Below are 19,811 nucleotides of genomic sequence, written 5' to 3'. Positions count from 1 at the left end.
CTTGTTTGTCGGATGAGCCAAACCAGATTTTTTTTCTTAGATTCCACGTTTGCTTCCTCCTGTACATTTGCATTATCGTTTTCCTGCTTTTGTCCCACCCACATCCCAACCTTGCACGAGGCTTTTGTAGCGTCAGGAAAAAAATTAGGGAATATAAAACTTTTATGGTCGGAAGATTCAGTCTAATCCTTTTTGAAGGTGCCCTGTTAGCAGCTTGTAGCGGTCTGTGTTCTAACAGTTGTTTTGGGAAATGTTTTTGGGACTGCAGGGATTTTTTGTTGGTTTGTTGGTAAAAACCAAGAGACCAGTGGGAAGAGTTATCAGCACCATATCAAGTTTATTTAATACATCTGTGGTGTGAAGAGCAGTGTTCCCTCTAATTTTTCATGTGTCTGAGTGAACACACAAACTCCCTGAGCAGTCCCTTGAACCACTGTGAGCAACAGCAGACGTGTGCACTGTGGTCGCACCAGCATCGAATCCATCCAAGTTACATGTTTTATTAAAATAATCAAATTACAGCATTTACATTTATGTTAGACTACTTTTAATTAACTGCTTTAGCCCACTTACAATGAAAATTTAAAAAAAAATCTTGTTCATGACCTGTGAAGCATGTTAACACTATTGGAAGTAAAAATAACTTGAACTCCAATTTTGAAAACACAACTTTCTTTTTTTTTTTTTTTTTTTTTATATAAAGCTCTGTGGTCTGTGGTCTGGGAGAGAGTCTGTAACTCTGTCTGCAAAATACAGTAAATAATGACCAATGTTGGGCAATTAATTATATAGTTACTTCTTCAAAAAAGTAACTGAGTTATGCAAACAAGAAAGTTTTTTGCAGCTGTTTAACCTAAAAATGCAGCCAAGGCGTTTTTTAAATAAACATTTCAAACTATTTACAGAACAATCAGCTGTTCTGCATCAAATTTGATGCAACACAAATTGTTTGTGCCACTCCAAAAAATCATTTCTGTCCACTATGAGATAAAGGAGAACAACAGCCTGATACCTGCAGGCCTGACAGCAGGAGATGTATCACTCCTGTAACACCTGTAACATTCAGCAGTCGCCTCATTGTTCTGACACACACAACAAAACTACACTACACACTAACTACACAAGATTTGCGCTAAATGTCTCAAATCTCTCACATCTCAAAACACCGCCGTCACTCCTAAAACTTGACCCCATTTCTTAACAACTAGATGCCACGTTACCATATCATTTTTTGATTGGTCGCCATGGTACATTTTTCGACCAATAGGAAAGGGTTTTTTTGGTTTTTGAGTGTTTCGAGCCGTCTTTACTGTTTCTTCCTGCAGTAAATATAAACAACGATAGTATTCAGGAAGAAAACCAAACATAGCAGATATTTTTTTATCATAACTCTGGTTTTACGTGGCCTATCAACACAATTTAAAAACTGGTATAAAGTCCACACTTTTTCCGTCAATTGTTCCGTCTGTCCTGCTCACGTCTCCAATGGTTGTACACGTTGTCATTAACGTGGCTTCACTCCACATCAGCCACGCAACTTTGCTAGCTAAAACACCGGTATCAGCACATACGGATGCTGTCATAGCCTGTCAACGTCGTTAATTAGCTGCGTATATACGAATGTGAATCGCATTATTGGCTGGACTATGGGATAAGGTGGCATAATAATCGTCCATACGGGAGCAGCCAGTCACTTACTAACACTGCCAAACAGAATTGTATTTGTAGAAATTTGTAAAATGTATAAAGTATTAATTTAAATTTCAATTCAGGTTAGTTTTTTTTTTCTGTGCACAACGCAGATTTTCTGTGCGCAGAGACCGTGCCAGCAGTGCGCAATTGCGCACGTACGCAGCTTAGAGGGAACATTGGTGAAGAGTAAGTGGAGCGTTGTGTTTTACCACAGAGTTGAGTCTGTAATGCACCCATGGTGCTCAGCTGTCAGTCTTTGAGTTTGTTCTCCATCCCAAAGTGTCAAATACTGGCACGCTGTCAAAGCTGGTATCATCTCACAGATACACATCAGGTGTCTTTTGATACTTGTGCTTTGACACAGTCGGCTGTGGCAGTGGTGACACAGGTCTCTCACTTCTAAATCACCATATGTGGAAGCTCAGAGAGGTCCCTTTAGATGCACTGGTTAAGTGTCACTTTTCAGCATGCAGGGTTAATGTTATGAGCAGTTGTAGTTGGACCCAAACAAGCATCTATTGCAAAGCCTAGCATAAACTTGGAAAGCCAACGAAAGCAAACTTCCAACCTCACCCCTTCAACTTCATTTTGAAGTTGGAGGGGTCTCTTGGCTCCTTTTGCTCATGTGTGAAAGAACTGAAGTCAAAGGTAACTTGGTGATATCTAGGATGATGTCAGCACCTAGCAAAACTGCAGTATTTAACATGAGATTTAACAGCATTGCAGTCCGTGCAGTCTAAATTAACATCATTTCCCCAAACCTCTGCCTCTGTTCTTGTGGTTTGCAGTGTTATGTTAGGCTGAATTGTGTTGGGAAATTTCCTTTTTTTTTTTTACATTCTTATTTTTTTTCCATTCTACTTGACACAGGAGAAAATTCTTGTATACGTAAGTAACTGTTTCTAACAAAAGGCTTTCTTCTTTTCCCGCTTGATTGACTCATCTTAAGCAATAAAAGGGAGAGAAGCTGCTTGTCAAGGTTCATTAAGTCAGTGGACACCTTCCCTCGGGAGTTAGGAGGGTCAGTGATTTGACTCATAGTTCAACAACAAGTCATTAACTCTCATTCAGTCCATGAAGAGCGCTCAGATGCATGTTTCCTACAAGCTCTTGTTAGGTATCAGAGAGCTACCTTCAACAGAGTGCAGCGATGTCACACGGCGTGGCCGGGCGCCGACCGGCACATTCTGTGACACACATGCACACGGAATCAGATCATCTGTAAATTTGGCCCGCTCTGAGTTCAGCGTGCCAGGTCATAAATGGCGTGTAGCCTCACTGATCTCCAGCCTACCTCCTGTCAGCCCAAGTTGCGAAAGAGAGAGAAAGGAGAGGTGTAAAAATCTGTGTTGCTACGGTTGCAGAGACGATGAACACCTTCAGCTCAACAGTATGCCACATCACATTTCCAGCTGTTTAGCGTTTCATGTGCAAACACAGAAAACACGTCTTTGTTCCCGCATTCTTTTACCTTTAGCTGCTCTTTGCACTTAAACACAGAGACACATTAGTGTTCGCTGGATTCTGAGGAGAGAAGAGCCATGGAAGTTTTCAAGTTTTCAGTCTCGCTTACATTACAGAAATTAAATGGGGTTTTTTTTAGCTTTTTTATTTTCTCGTCAGTATTTTTACAAGTGCAGGCTAATTGATTAATTATCATCAAACCCTCCAGTATTTCTGAAAACTGAGCTGATTGTCACTTGATCCAGTAAAGCTGCAAATTACAAGTGGACTTGAAGCGGAAATTAGTGAAACATTTTCACTAGACAAAAGACTTAATATTAGAGTCCCAGACTTCATTGTGTGTATTTTTTTCTGGTGTGAGCATCTCTTTCTGTCGCCCAACTCTCATGTTCAGAGCGGATCACATGGGACCGCTTGACTCCGTTACGTGCTTTGTTCGCCATCGCAGTTCTCATCCTAACAGACAGCTGTGTCGAACGCCGTTTTGTTAGGCCGTTCCCAAACGGTGAGAAGCTGAGCCGGACTGTGCGAGCTCTCGTTTGGTGTTGCCGGAGCACTTTATAGCAAAAGTAAAATGGCTTAAAATGAAAGAAAAATGGGGGTCGCGATTGACTTTAACACACTCTACTCAAACCTCGGTTCAGCAAGAGGCTGTCTGACCTAAATTTACTTTACCTCATCTGCCTAGACATTTGTTTAGCCTTCTGGGCAAACACTTAGAGAAATGTTTGAGGGAGAGAGGAGGAAAAAAAGAATACATATGCTTGAATACATCACATTTAGTCAAGGGAAAAGTAAAACCCGGACATCTGCAGACATATACAGCCCTCTAGTGGCAAACTACAAGGGACCTGAATGTCTGACAGGGAGGGCATGAAGTGATTTATGCAGAATTTCCTAAACCATCTGTGGAAGTCGTGCCCAACCGCAGACCATGAACATTCTCTGTGTTGACATCAGACCCGGTTTTCTGTAACAGACCTTAATAAACGTTACTTAATCCCAAATAACAGGAGTCACGAGTGAATGGGAAAAACAACAGCGGCTGAGCAGAATAAATGAATTGAGGTCATAGAATCTTACCATCAGAGAGAAATTTTGTCTTTTGAGTACTGTACTCATTACAATGGCCCGGAGGAACTGTGTGCTGTGAAATCATATGCTCTAGTTAAGCTAAACAAGGGCAAGGTATTCCCACATGAAGGGCAGATGAGAATAAGTAAGTAGAAATGCAGGCAGATGAGTAAGAGTTGAAGATGGTTTAGTGCTGTTTGGCCCTGGTATCTCACTCAGATTCTCAGGTTGCAAATATATTCTCCCCCCTCTCTCGATCTCTACCTCTACCTCTCTCTGTCTGTGTGCGTGTGCGAGGCAAACCTCCAGGGCTCAGTGCAGCGAGCTCATTAAAGGCTTTATTCCACTTCCAGGATCGAGCAGGACTGCAATATGGACATTGTTTATACACAAACATTGCCCTGGGAATAATGTTTATTTCTATTACCATCTTGGAGGGGTGTGGGTGTGGGGAGGGGGGGTACTGAGCATGTCTGCACTCATTGCTTTTCATGAAATAATGCCTCTCCAGGAGTGCCTTGAAGAAACGGCCATTTTTCAAACCACATTTCTCCAGCCTGCAGTCAAGCGTCAGCTGCCCTCCTCTCTTGCCCTCTCGCCCTCCGGTGGCACGCGATCGTGTTACGAGAGCCGTGTCAGGAGCAGTTTAACCGTGCACGTGAACTAATGAGCCTCATTCTGTGAAAGGCTTCTTCATTCATTTGCATACAGACTGAACGTCGGTGCATGTGCTGCACAGCTGGACGGGGGGGGGGGGGGGTTCGAGTTTACCTCGGCCGAGCGGTCACAGAAGTGTCATTTTAAGCGGCAGAGCCCGGCGGGGCGACTGGGAGGCAGCCGATGACGCAGCGCAGTGTTGCTACACACCCCGAGCTGTGTTTGGAAACACTGAGGCAGCTTGCTACTACAGTGGGAGCCAATGGGAACAGCTGAACCGTGCACTCTTTAGCCCAGTCAAGCGCAAAACAGGGGGGAGGAGGAGAGGGAGGCGGCGAACAGAGAGACAACAGAGATCCAGGAAATGCCTGAGCGAGGAGCAGTGACGGCGGGGCCCATCAAGTCGCACGCAGCCGCATCGGGCCGCACATTGATCACTCTCACATGATATATCCATCCCCCTGTAATTGCATTGCTGTTTAGAGAGGCAGTCGTTATTTATGAAATATTGAAATAACAAATGGTGTCTCCCGGCAGATATTAAGAAGAGAGATGCCACAGATAAGTCAGAGGCAGGCAGCGGCCACGTCTCCCCGCGGGCCGCTTGCCCAGTCGCCTGGCTGCAGAAATCCTGCAGTCATCACAAAGTGGAAATATTTACTGCTCGCACTCTTGCATACGGGAGGATGGAGTGTGGGTGAGGGCAGCTGAAAAATGACTGTGTTTGTGTTTCGAGAGGAGTGCTAATCAGATTCCTTCAGCTTCGGAGGCATTTGAGGACAGCCGAGCTAAAGGTCCCTAGTGTGGATTTATAAGTTGCACAAGCACAAATGGGCACAGAGCCACCAGAAGTGCAACACTGGCGACAGGAAGTTTCTAATCACAGCCTACAAAAACTGGGAGAAAATGCAGGGTTTTCACATTTTCCATGCTGGTGAAATTTCGTAGCCAACTTGTTAACAAGGCCCACTGTAAATGAATCCTCTAAATCACTTCGGTCATCATCAGGTTTGTTGTGTAACCGTGTGGGTGTCTGTGTGTTTGTGTCTACAGAACACCCTTGAGACCTGCACCATCTGCAGTAAGCCCATTATGGAGCGCATCCTGCGAGCTACTGGGAAAGCCTACCACCCTCACTGCTTCACCTGCGTGGTGTGTCACCGCAGCCTGGACGGCATCCCTTTCACTGTGGACGCTTCCAACCACATCCACTGCATCGAGGATTTCCACAAGTATGTAAACAAGTCCCTTTTAGATTTGAAGCGTCACTCATCGCTATATTTGACGTGTACACACGAGGGAAGTTTGCTTTCACTTGTCATACTGTAACGCAGATAAGAGGTCGCACAAAGCTGGTTATAAGTTAACCCAGGGTTTTTCCTGTATGTGGCGTTAGCAGCAGCTGACCAATTACAATTATTCATAAGTGTAATGGGAGCAGAGTGGCTGATATTACAAGGGAAGATGAATGGGAAACGTATTAAGAGGTTAAGCATATAATACAGGCTGAAAGCAGCACAGCTGCTGCAGACAAAGCAGCAGACTGTGAGTTTGTGTGAAAGGAAAAACGCTGTAGAATAATATAGCATTAAACGCGTGTGCTTTAATCGCTTTGGTCAGGACAACTTTAAAAGATCTGCTATATTAATAAAGTCTGAGTTGTTGTTGTTGTTAGCCAGCAAGGCTAAATGCAGTGTCTACGGCGGATCTATGAATATCATTCGGACACAATAGAATCTGATGGATTATACTGTACTTGAGTATGTCATTAAATGAATGTTTTTTATATTTGTTCCTTCAGCTACGGCCTCCATGGTGTTGGAAACCGTTTCCAGCCAACAGAGACTAAAGCTCCATCTAAGAATCTATATTTCTCACTGATCCTCATCCAGCAATTTTGTGCGTGTTGACCTTTAATCTGGAACATAACCTGCTCCGGTTCACAGCATACAGTAGGTTACCATGGTGATTATACCTCTGAAAGAAGTGAACCACCTTCATAGTACAGGAAAGCCAGGATTAACCTTAAAGGTACCTGGATTAGACAATAGCTTCTGGACAGAAACATGAATCCACTGCAAATGTGCCGTAAACCTTCGTTCCCTCTAACGGCCAACAGGGGGCAACTCCTCTGGATGTAAAACAAAGTACGACTGTATAGACGATTGTGAGAAAATGACCCTTCGTCTCGCTTGATTTTTACCTCGGTGAACTTTTTTCCTAATTTTCCAAGTTTAATGTCTTCTTTAAAAAAGCATTATTTATATTTTTGTAAGTTACTTTCCTATTCTGAGTAAAAAATATATTAGAGCTCTGTGTATTTTAGGACCCGGCTATTTTATGCTCATTGATAATGCGGTGCCCTTTGCTACTGGGTCACTTTCATCCACCATCCTACATTTACCAGTGGGTGATGTAATCCTGGCTACATCCGTCTGCTGTACATGTACGTCAGGAGCTGGTACCAGGTTATCGTGGCCAACAAGGCAACTTAAATGTTTAATGCCAGGGGATGTAATAATCTGTGTCAGGTCAGCACTGACCTTTTGTACAGTCACGGTACAGTTCTTGCTTAAGAGGAGGAGTCATGGATTAGAAGCACTTGTGCTATTTACGGAAGCCAAGCGAGGGGCAGCCAATCAGACGAAAGTGGGCATCTAGCGAGCAGGACTTAAGAGACAAGAACTTAAAAATATGTTGTTGGGGTTTTTTTTTTAACATACGATGCACTGAGGGCTCCATCAGCATTTAACAAACAGAATCAATGTAGAAATGGATACTGATGTTGCTCTCTACCTGCTTGGTGTCCCCGTAAAGATTTCATGAAGTGATAATATATCAGTGTTGTGTTAACAGCTTGTTTAGCAACATACAACACAAGACATGCTGTTTTAAAATCCTTTACTAACTTTTGTAAATTCATGCATTTTTAAAGCTCCTCGTCAGAACGTTAGGGCTTCCTTTTTGGGAAACATTGCAAACAGTTTCACAAATCTAGTGAACTGGATATGTAGACATGAATTTAGTAGTACATTCCTGTCATTGCGTCACCCTCCACTCATTGCATAACTGCTAGCTTCCCAGAAATGTTCCTTCTTTACTCTGTGACCAGAAGGGAAACAGAAGTAAAACGCTGGCTCTTGGCATGAGTGTGCAGCTCTCGGTTTGGGAAGCCCAACGCAAGGCCCGTGTTTAATTTCACGTGACAAGCGTGGCCTCCACAGCGTGGCCCTTTGTGTCGAGGAATAGCCACGACGAGAATCTTTCTTTTTCTTTTCTTTTTTGGGCCGTGGTTCCCCAAAGCCACCTAACCTCTTTACTTCCCGATTTACAGACAATGGGTGCACGTGTAGAACAGAAGAACTTTCGGTCATGTGACAGGACCTAGAATCTCACTGCACTTTTCATATCCTCATCAGTTCTATTGTTAGACAGACCTTCTTCCGCTAAAGGCATTTGCAAGTTCAAAGGTTTGTTCTGTAAAACTCACTGAGAGTGTCCGATAAGATTTCTCAGAATGCCCCCTCTATATTTAGTAAATGTAGTTTTCTAGATTTTGTCTACTCTTCATGTTTGAGTGATGAAATAGTTAACCTTCGAGTGACTTCAAATGTGGCAACATTTACGGGCATCAGCCCTAGTGTATATTTTTATGTTCACAGTTAAACCTTTCATAGTTTTTACAGAAATTGTGCCATTGGTATGATAAGTATGATAATGAAAGCTGTGTTTGGATTATAAATCTCAAAATATTTGAGTGTTTATGCACAAAATATTTGAAATATGACACACCCACAAACCAGATGAGTTGAGACTTGGTTTGAAACAGAAGGATGGATGTAATAAAGGATGAAGTTTATCTAAATAAATAGAACTTTACGGTATTTTTTATTTCAGTTTTGTATTAAAATGGTTGAAAACCACAGTTAATGTCATGAGAACGTTTTAGAATATCTTCCGTAAATATTGAAACAGGTTCAACAGTCTATGTGAAGAGCACCACAAAGATCACAACGATCGCAATGATTTAGCCTTTTGGTCGCTTTTTCCTCATTTCTTTGCCTCCCTAAACCGTGACTCGCACATGGAAGCACAAGGCCTGATGGCTGCACCGAAAGCCTGTAAACATTTGCCGATGTGCCCGGCTGTCAGATGATAATCACGGGTTCTTAGATTGAGGGGCTGCACAACGTGAAGTTTGGCGAATACTGGGAGAGCCGACGGTCAAGAAATCATTCGTTTATTTATTAAATCAAGAAAAATGTCAAAGCTTTTCTTAGTTTTAGCCTCTCAGAATGATTTGCTGCTTTTTCTCTGGGATTTCGTGTCACACAAAAGCAATTTAAACTTGAGTTTAGAGATGTCCTTGTTGTACACGTACAGACAGAATGATTAATAGATTAATTCGCTAATGAAAAGAGCCATTAGTTGCACCTCTGCTTGAACCGTGCAGTGAAACTCTGTAAGCTTTGTGCTAATGGCAAACAGTCAGTAAAGGTCACAATGTTGCAGATTGTTCTGAGCTTATTTCTGTTGTTCTTGGTTGTTTTTCACAGGAAGTTTGCTCCTCGCTGCTGTGTGTGCTCTGAGCCTATAATGCCGGCACCGGGCCAGGAGGAGACCGTTCGTATTGTGGCCCTGGACCGTGACTTCCATGTGCAGTGCTACCGCTGTGAGGTACGAGCTCTGTGTGTTTACCAATCCCGTGTGTGTGTGTGTGTGTGTGTGTGTGTCCTCTATAATTAGCAGTGATGGTTCTGAATAATGTTGCACGGCTCCAGGTGACAGTCATTACTGCATAAAGGTATAAGGCATAACGTACACACCGATCCCCCGAGTCACCTTTTCAGCGAGACGAGTGAATCATCCTTCTCTTACCTGCCTCGAAATAGCTTCCCGTCTCTCCTCTGCAAAGTTCACGGACTTACATAGAAACCAATCTGTCAGGCGCCGCTCGCCTGCTTGATAAGCGGCGCTGAGACGTTACGTGCCCGGCTAAAAGAGAAGTAACGTGTCACATTGTCAAAGAGCTGCACCAGCGTGAGCACAGACATAAAGGTCAAAGCAAAGCAGAGCAGATTAGTTCAGCTGAAGGGGCTCAACAAGAGAAGAATTTTGTCACCAGGGAGCAATGAGTAGATGGAGTTCTGAGTGTGTGTGTGTGTGTGTCTGTGTGTGTGTGTCGGGGAGAGAAAGGAAGGTTGGGTGTAAGCCAGTGTCACAGACAATGGAAAAATAATGCCATAGCATTGTGTGTATCTGTACATTCTGTTTGTTTCTTGGCATGTAAAGAGCGCACACCTCACCACATCTTACCACAACACACAGAAACCAGCTGAAGGCTGCAGTCAGACAACAGAGCTGCACACTAACAGAGCAACATTTGGCATCCCCGGGTTCACGCCGCACGCTTCCGGCCCGACTTGGATCGTAGGGAGTCCCTTTTGCATGTCATGCACGGAATTTGAATGTTTATTCCCACCGAGCATTTAGCATACTTCACAAAATCCTGACACAAAAGCTTGCATGTTGTCCTCCTCGACAGTTTAGTTCTGTGAGCTCAACCAATAGGAGGGCAGTTGCTCAGCTGTGTACACCTGTAAACACGAGCGGAACAGAAGAGGAGTGAAGCTGGTGGTGCAACTCAGGACGAGCTGTGAAATGGCGCTGACAGATCGGTATCGCGCACACTGCTCCAGTTGCCATCGTCAGTTTACATTCTTTTCCTGGATGTCGGCGGTGCCTTCTGCTCAGTGACATCACGCGCATCGTGAAAGAGGTCAAGCGTGAATGACCGAGAAGCAATGTGTAGTTTGTCATGTCTCCAAGTCACAAAAAGGCACAGTTTCACGACTTTATGATTGCCTGATGTGACACAGGGACACACATCATGTGAGCCTGACAACACTGTGTGATAACCGCTGTAACAGAATGTAAAACGATGGTTAATTAAACCGAATAACTGAAAATGAATAGCAAAAATGAGATAATAATGTTGTGTACTGATTATTAGCTATGATATAACTTGTGTTTCAATCATAAATGCGTGCCATAAAAATTAGTTTATAATTAGACGTGTTATGTATTCCTTTTTTTAACTAGAGCATCATTTTTACAGTAGGCAGATAATGTTCACAGATGAAAAAAGAACTATAGATTAAAACTGAATAACAATAATTGTACCAATTATTAAGAGTGGTGTTACCTAATGTTGTAGCATAACAGGAATCTTCAACAGGCGATTTTCAAGTAAGCCTCACAGAGCAGAGCGAGCAGTAAGAACACAAACACAGTCATCTCTCAGGTATTTGTGAGCTTCATGATTAAGAGTGCGTCTGCTCCCAGACTGGATCAATCAGAGCGGAGCTCAGCAGTAACTCGGTGTTACTTTGCTTTGAAAAGGGCCAAACAAGAGCTTAGGCATATTGAAAAAGAACACGCAGAGTCTACAAAATCTCCAAGAATTAACAAGATGTGATACATGAATCAGCCAAGTGCTTCAAAAAGGAAACGATAATCAAAGAATCAACCACAAAAGTCTCTGTCAGGCTGCGCTGCTTTGAGCTAAAAAGGCTAACGCGCTCACAGTGACAAAGCAAACAGGCTTACCATTTTTTTCTGTCTCATTGCTAACTACCACTTCATAAGAATATATATGTCAATATGACATAAACTAAAGGCGCTAGAGTGGAATGTTTTCCTGTTTGATTCGTTTGAGGCGTTAAACTGCATGCTCAATAATCCTGGTAAGGAATTCTCAGAAAGTTGATTTTCTTCATCTGGATGCAACATTTCATCACTCATCAAAGTGACTTCTTCAGCCTTGTAAACATATTACCTTTCATCAGAATCAGAATCAGAAACTTTATTGTCATTGTCATGAGAACAACGAAATTAAGAATGGTCCCCGATCATTGCATCATCCCTAGCAATATCAAAATATAAATAAAACAATAAAATTCAATAAATAAAATAGATAGAATACTTAAAATACTAATAAGATATAACAGTAAAACATTCACATACATTCCCACACACATGCTTCAGACCGTGCATAGATTAACACAAGAGTGGCGTGATGGACATTTTTTTGTAGTATTCAGATGTGTTATTGCAGTTGGATAACAGCTGTGTTTGAGTCTATTAGTCCTTGCTCTGATTGCCCTGTACCATCTGCCTGAGGGCAACAGTTCGAACAGGGAGTGGCCAGGATGTGAGGTGTCTTTTATGATGTTTTGGGCCTTTTTAAAACAGTGGGCGTTGTGTAGAACTTCCAGTGTGGGGAGAGGGCAGCCAGTGATCTTTTGAGCGGTGTTAATGATCCCTTGGAGTGCTTTCCTCTGAGCCCCTGTGCAGCTAGTGTACCAGATGCATATGCAGTAAGTTAGAACACTCTCAATGGTGGCTCTGTAGAAGGACACCAGCAGTTTCTGTGTGATGTTATTCCTCCTGAGAATTCTCAGGAAGTACAGTCTCTGTTGGGCCTTTTTCAGCAGCTCGGAGGTGTTCACACTCCAGGAAAGGTTCTCCTCTATATTGACTCCCAGGAAGCGGAAGCTTGCCACCCTTTCTACACAGTCCCCATTTATGAATAGTGGTTGGATCTCTGCCTTTTTCCTTCTGAAATCTATTATGAGTTCTTTGGTTTTTGAAGTGTTGAGGAGGAGGTTATTGGCCTTACACCATGACGTCAGCTGCTCCACCTCGTCTCTGTACGTAGACTCGTCTCCCTTGGAAATGAGCCCCACCACTGTGGTGTCGTCTGCAAATTTCACAAAGATGTTGCTGTGGTGGCGAGGAGTGCAGTCGTGTGTGTAGAGAGAGTAGAGCAGTGGACTGAGCACACAGCCCTGGGGTGAGCCAGTGCTGAGACTCAGGGCTGAGGATGTGTGATGGCCAACTCTGACTCTCTGTCTACGGCCCGAGAGGAAGCTATTGATCCACATGCAGGTGCTGTATGGAAGCCCCAGGTCTTGTAGCTTGGCCACCAGTTTGTGTGGAAGGATGGTGTTAAAAGCTGAGCAGTAATCCACGAAGAGCATCCGCACATAGCTACCATGCTCTTCCAGGTGAGTTAATGCAGCATGGAGTGCTGTGGCTACAGCGTCTTCCGTGGATCGGTTTGCTCTGTAGGCAAACTGGTGTGGATCCAGGCTGCGGGGCAGGGCTGCTGTGATGTGTCTGCGGACCAGCTTCTCAAAGCATTTCATTACCACTGGGGTGAGTGCCACCGGTCTGTAGTCATTCAGGCCGGTGATGTGGGGCTTCTTAGGCAAGGGGACTATGGTGGAGGACTTCAGGCAGAGTGGGACAGTCGCCTGTGCGAGGGATTTGTTGAAAATCCTGGTGAAGATCCCAGCCAGCTGTCCTGCACAATCCCTCAATATTCGACCTGGCACACCATCAGGACCCGCCGCCTTCCTCGGGTTAACAGCCTGCAGCATGCGCCTCACCTCGTGCTCTTCCAGGGTGAGGGTGGTGCTGCTATGGGTGGCGTGTTGCTGCTGTGGCTCCAATACCTCCGGTACCCTGGTCTCAAAGCGGGCAAAGAAGATATTCAGCTCCTCTGCCAGCTCCAGGTCACCGTCCGCAGCTCCGAGATTGATCTTATAGTTGGTTAGGTGCTGGATGCCTTGCCACACCTGCCGGCTGGTATTACTCTTCAAATGGTCCTCGATCCTCCTCCTATAGTCCCCCTTTGCCTCTCTGATGCCGCTCTTATGAAGTCATGCAATTTGGTTACATGCTCCTTTCGTTGCCATCTTTTTAGTTTATCTAAAAAGATGTAAAATTCCATAAAAGCTGTTCGAATAAATTTGGATCTATTGAGCTTTTCCTAAATTTCCTACGCTCCATAAATCTCCATAAGTACTTATAATCCCTGTGAACCAAACACACACTCACTGTTGGGAATGTTGCATTACGTCATTGAGTGGGAATAACCCTAATATGGACGTCTCAGGCACGGAAGCTCCGCCCACAAGTTCAAGAGGGGCAGCCAATCAGAAAAAAGTGGTTTAAAGGGGAGCAGGCTAAAACTGCTTTTTTTTTCACACAAAATTGAGTTTTACTATGAATGAGGATTATTTCTTATTGTAAAAGCTTCAAAAATAAAAATATTTTCTCCACTCAAATCATTCTCACTGTAAGTAAAAACACAAGAGCACACTTTGCATTAATACCCGTGACAAAGAAAGGAGCCGGAACACAGAGAAATAGACAAATATCTGATGCTTCCACTCCTGAAAGAGACGAGCTGGAATACATTTATATTAGAATCTGTAAAAGAGGACACACATTTTGCAATCATACTTAGAAAAATTGTTCTGCTTGAAACACTTTTACAAGGGGGGAAAAAAAGTCTGAATTTAAATCCTTGAAAGATTGGGAGTTAAGCCCAACTGTGTCTGAGTACTAACCAGTTGTTTCCATTCAGACTCACCAACTGGCAGAGAACCGTAGCACAGGCTTTTCTGCAGAGAAGCTCCCGTAACGTGACACTGGCTGAGCTTTTAGATAGCAGTAAATGTGTCGTTTAGAGCCTGAGTGCAGAGAGGAGGGTGAATGTGTCTGACCGGTGAGCGTGGATAATGACCCCGTTTGTGTTTGTGGACTAACGGACTATCTGTGTCCTGCAGGACTGCGGCTCCCTACTCTCGGAGGGGGATAACCAGGGCTGCTACCCGCTGGATGGACACGTGCTCTGCAAAAACTGTAACACCAGCCGCATCCAGGCCCTCACCGCCAAGGCCACCACTGACCTCTAAACAGCTAAACTGTGATAACCCGGCCCTCGCTCGCTCTTTTGGTTTCTTGCAAACATCCACAAAAGCCTGCATTCCTCATTTACATATATATGGCTCTATATAAATGTTCACCTTAAGTAACAAAACATACTGTGGCGTCACATTCACACGCTCACATATAATTATTTACTCTGTACGATCACTGCAGAAGAGTTTTTCTTATTTAAAGTTTTCTTCCTGTAGCTTAACATAAAGAGAGGAAGACATGGGAAGCAACTGCTCTTCCTCAGTCTGAAGGTTTAAAAAAAAAGGATCTCTAAAGCTCACTGAAAGAGGGTTTAGTTATAATTATATTATATTGCATTATTTTATTGTAAAAATGCTAAGCTAGCTGGTTCATCATTTAACTCTAAGCCATAGAGCTTTTACGCATTTCCTACAATTTTTGCACTGCTACTTTAAATCTAAATCCGTCTCCAATATACATCACCACCCCTGTTATCCTCCTGTTATCGTATTTATCACCAGCACATATCTTTTAGCTAGGTTGCACGTGCATGCACGGGCCCATAATGTTCCTCTCCGACTTCTTTTTCTGATCTAAAACACGAGCAGGACGTGCAAAATGTTTAATATGTTTACTGTGCAGGTGAAGTTGTGGATGGATGTCAGTGTGCGCGTGTGTGACTGTAGCTTTAGCAGTATTTTTAGGAAAAACGTGTTTGTTTTTCTGCAGGACAAATCAGAGTACAGTACACAAAATGGGATGAAATTACCCAACGAAGGCTTTCAAAACAGCTCTGCATAACTCCAAAAAGCGAATCTAAACTGCCATGTTTGTATGTATTTCCACGTTATTTAGAGTAAACTGCTCTGTACTGCAGGAATGATAAACAGTTATTTCTGCTGTTGAGAACAAAAAAACCACACCTCCTTTTTAGCACAATATTTTCCTTTCAGCTGGATATTCTTTCATGCATATGGTTGATTATTTTCCATTTTGGCCTGAGCAGCACAATCATATAAACACAACCTTTGTGTTGAGTTTAATTCTTGTTTTTGTTTTTTTTCAGTGTATAATTGTGTAACTTGCCCCTTTTTAACGACCATAGACAAAAGCAGTGATTGTTCTTTAAGCAGTCTCACAGAAATAAAGAATATTCCATGCCTATGCAATTTTTAATGTTAATTGCATCGACACTTTATGAGAAATTTTATGATTTAAGGAAATATTTTACATGTACAGATGTGATCATAAGTGTCCTTATTGTAACCCTGTAATCAAACTGTGTGTCTCTGTGCGTCTCTGTGCTTTATGTCAGTGCTGATTGTTTCATTAACGCTCATCTTTTATATTTGCTGTTTGTTTCAAAGTTGATGGACAAAGAAGGGACCGTGAGAGTTTCCCAAAAATAACTGATTATGTTATTTGCTCGATCCAAGAGCGATGGACCAGAAGCTTTAGAGCTTAATCTGAGGGTTCATTCCGATGTTACAGCAGTACTAGGTGAGTTTAACGTACCTTGTGGAGTATGACTTTACTGTTTATCGCAAAAAACGACAATCAAAACACAATAAAGACGTCAGGCAAAGAAAACGGCTTCAAAAAAAGACCACAAAGAAGCACACAGTGTCTACACCGAGATACAGAGTGACACAAAACAACTGCAAAGACAAAGAAGACCACAGAGAGGCACACAATGATGGCACAGATATGCAAACATTCCAGCAAAATTATATAAGACAAGTATAAAGACTGTAAAGAGGAAAACAAAATGGCTTGGCTCCAAAGAAATTGTAAGTAACTACAAAGAAACTACATAAACCCTAAAAAAAAAATAGAAATGGTGAAAAAATGCCTTAAAAAAGACCAAGAGATAAACAAAAATTAAAAATGAAAAGAAAACTGTTTCCCCACCCAACCAAAAAACTGAAACATGCAACATGGTAAATGGCCTGTATTTATATAGCGCTTTACTAGTCCCTAAGGACCCCAAAGTGCTTTACATATCCAGTCATCCACCCATTCACACACTGGTGATGGCAAGCTACATTGTAGCCACAGCCACCCTGGGGCGCACTGACAGAGGCGAGGCTGCCGGACACTGGCGCCACCAGGCCCTCTGACCACCACCAGTAGGCAACGGGTGAAGTGTCTTGCCCAAGGACACAACGACCGAGACTGTCCGAGCCGGGGCTCGAACCGGCAACCTTCTGATTACAAGGCGAATGCCCAACTCTTGAGCCACGATCGCCCCAACATGACAAAACAAGTAAAAAGAATTTTTTTAAAAAAGACATAAAACGACAACATGAAGTGAAAAATTTCCAACAAGAAGCAACAAAAAGACAAAAAAAAAAAAGCTGTAACGAGATGTAGCGTGACGACAAAGTGACAGAAAACTGCTAAAAAGACGAGACGAGAAAAATCCAAGCAGATGCACATGACCACAAACACGTAAAATGACAACAGAGAAATCCAAAGCGCAGCTCTGCAGCCACAAAAACAGTGACGACCAGCTACAAGCTAGCAGAACATGAGGTTCATACGAACATTCAGCTGTTTTGTCAGAAGAACAAAAGTGAAACTTTATGTTGATTTGTTCTTAGAAAATCTCCACATGGTACTTTGAAACTACAAGTAACTACAAGTTGCAATGCTTTGCTAGTTTATTAGCTGGAGCTAACCGAGGCGCATTATTCCCGAGGCTCGATCAGAGAAGTTCATTCTAACTTTAAGAGAATTCGTCTCCTCTTTCCTGTTTTCCTTACACAACATTTAGTCCTGTTTATTGCCTCTGATCTCTATTTACTACATCAGATGTAATCAGTGCGTCCTGTTACAGCAGAGTTTCAACCAGAGTATCGCGTTGTAAAGACGACTGTGCTAATAAGGTGAACGAAGAATTCACCAAACCTTTACTGTCGCAGATTTTCTTTTTTTTTGCTTGTTTATTTGTTTGTTTTTTAACTTAAAAATTGACTAAGCTTTCTATTTGGAATTGAGCGGGGTATTTAAAGTTGAGAAGGTGGAAGCTGGTTAGGCAGTTTACATTTGGTACTAGCTCACATGCCTGCAGCAGGAACGGAGCGAGGGCTGGTTCTCTGAAAAGGTTAGGCAACATAAACTTCACGTCCTCAGGACATTTTCCATCAATATTTGGAGCGCATTGCTGTACGCAAAAGGTCCATCGGTCATATACAAACCCCCCCCCAAAAATACAGTATTTTTACAGTTCAGTAAGCAGCGAGTGCACTGCTTCAACTAAAAACCTGTAATCTGTCCTAAAGATCTTTAAAAATGTCTCCACGGTGTCGCTGAACTGTTTAGAAGCAACGTCTACAGTCATCTTGAGTATCGCAGCTTAATTAGTTAGGCGGTGATTAAGAGAACTAAAGCTGGGACAGTCGGGTCTGTTCTTCTGTCTAGTAACTGGAGATTTATTCTCCTGTTTTTTTACTTCTAATACTTTGGGAAAATATACCACAATGAGACTACAGCTGGGATTCATGCTGCGTTAGCATGTCACTTTATCTGTGGCCCTTGTTTGGATAATCAGGCGTCAGTATTAAAGATGCACTGAGACTTTTACACGTGAAACAGCAGCTGACCTGCAGCTCGTCGGCAGTGGACGTGGCAGCTGTGCATTTCTCCCACGGCCTTCTGTTCTGAGTCAGGCTGCAGTTAGTTAAACATTTTAGTTTCAGCCTCTGTTTGCTGTACTTTACTGTAACAGCTGCTACTCCATTCATATTTTAGGAATATTTGAAAACAGAAAATACACATCTATAATAAAATTGGGCTGTGTAGAAAATATGATGCATGCCTCGACAGCGTTCAGTAAGTGGATGTTACAGACGTCAACAAATCCACCAAAGCAAACTTCCCAACGTGACAGCAGTTCAGCGTAAAATCAGGAATTCTTTCAGATCTTCGGTGCATGTAGGGGTTGAAGTGACAGTAGATACCTTCCTGCCACTCCTTCCCTCGCACCGCTGTCACAAAGACTGGATTGCCCTCCATTTAAGAATCATCCACTGTCGCGAAGCTAATGAGTACGCAGGTTTGGGTTGGTGGTATTTCTACTTTGTAAGAATGCCGTCCAAGGTTCGCTCTCGCTCCCCCTCGTCGCCTTCTCTGCCTCCGTCGAACAGCGGAGCTCTTGTTTTGCCAGGAGGTTTCCAGAGTTATTCCAGCTGTGGCACAGACCACCGTGTCAGCTGCTCATGAAAATCCACTGATGGCTACCAGGAAAACAAAATTACTGCCGCCCTGTTTTAATTTAGCGCTATCAAACTTTTGCTTTACCAGGAGATTTTGTAACCTCTGGCACACAGAAGGAACCAGTCTGCAGTGTTGGTGTTATTATTCTACAGACATCTACATTTTTCAATAAATCTTTACATCAAAATTTCTCTGTTGATGATCTAATGATGTCTTTAACACCTGATTAAGTAGCATAAGTGAAAGGTGCAGATAATCAACACCAGACTGTGCCGTTCCCGTCATTTCTTGGAGCATTTTAGCATCTTTGGGCTCGTTGTTTTGAGCTGAAGATGCTAAAATGCAGTACTTTCATGTTCTCAGCCAGCAGCGCGGTTTCTGTGAAGTAGCTTGGATAAAAACCATTTCACTTTTCCAACAAGTCACTCTGGGGCGTCTAGCTGCAAAATACCACAAGACTTCATTCAGGAAACCAAAACAGCTAAAAGGCAAATGAATGTTGGACTTCCATTTGCCTGGAATCTGACTCCAAACTGCACTGCACTCGTCCATCACTGTCGTTTGCTATTTTCCTCAACAGAAGAAGAAGCTGTATTATCTAGATAAGGCCTTTACATTAAAAGGATGTAATGCACTCACAAAGCAGTAAACAAATAATATGACTAGTTATGAATGATTTCAAGTTGGTTTATTAGCACATGTTTTCTGCTCAGCATACCCTGGTCTGGTCCATGTGCACAGGTAAATCTCTGCTGATGCGCTGAAGCTGTGTCAAACTCATGTATTGGTTATTTTTATGGTTGGTCTTTGAACATGTTACGCTTCCTTTCATTGGAGCACATATGATGCAAATCCTCTCATAAAGAAAACTGTTTCATAAGTGAATTTGTTCGCGTTGTCTGCCGTCGTAGCCCCGCCTGTAAAGTGCCTTCGGCTGAGCAGTATTGAATCAC

At 42.9% G+C, this 19,811-nt stretch overlaps 1 protein-coding gene and 1 long non-coding RNA gene across 5 annotated transcripts in view; one reads left to right on the top strand and one right to left on the bottom strand.

The window, feature by feature from the left end:
- Nucleotides 1-16,432, top strand: part of lpp (LIM domain containing preferred translocation partner in lipoma) — a 189,849-nt gene extending 173,417 nt beyond the window's left edge. For all 3 annotated transcript variants that reach the window (XM_086283730.1, XM_086283728.1, XM_086283729.1), the window contains exons 10-12: nucleotides 5,941-6,119; nucleotides 9,444-9,564; nucleotides 14,526-16,432. In XM_086283730.1, the coding sequence (XP_086139856.1) occupies nucleotides 5,941-6,119; nucleotides 9,444-9,564; nucleotides 14,526-14,654 (429 nt within the window). In that variant the 3' untranslated portion in view covers nucleotides 14,655-16,432. The remainder of the gene's footprint in view (nucleotides 1-5,940; nucleotides 6,120-9,443; nucleotides 9,565-14,525) is intronic.
- LOC147301423 (uncharacterized) overlaps nucleotides 1-19,811 on the bottom strand; it is a 74,185-nt gene that overhangs the window by 51,426 nt on the left and 2,948 nt on the right. The gene's annotated exons all lie outside the window — the stretch shown is intronic.

This window comes from Aulonocara sp. 'chitande type north' Nkhata Bay, linkage group LG23, assembly GCF_057382095.1.
Source record: "Aulonocara sp. 'chitande type north' Nkhata Bay isolate Kocher_YH1m ecotype deep benthic linkage group LG23, A_spYH_male_GT1.1, whole genome shotgun sequence".
NCBI classification, from domain to species: Eukaryota; Metazoa; Chordata; class Actinopteri; order Cichliformes; family Cichlidae; genus Aulonocara; species Aulonocara sp. 'chitande type north' Nkhata Bay.
Note: the sequence above shows the minus strand (reverse complement) of the source record. Positions and strands in the feature narration are given on the sequence as shown.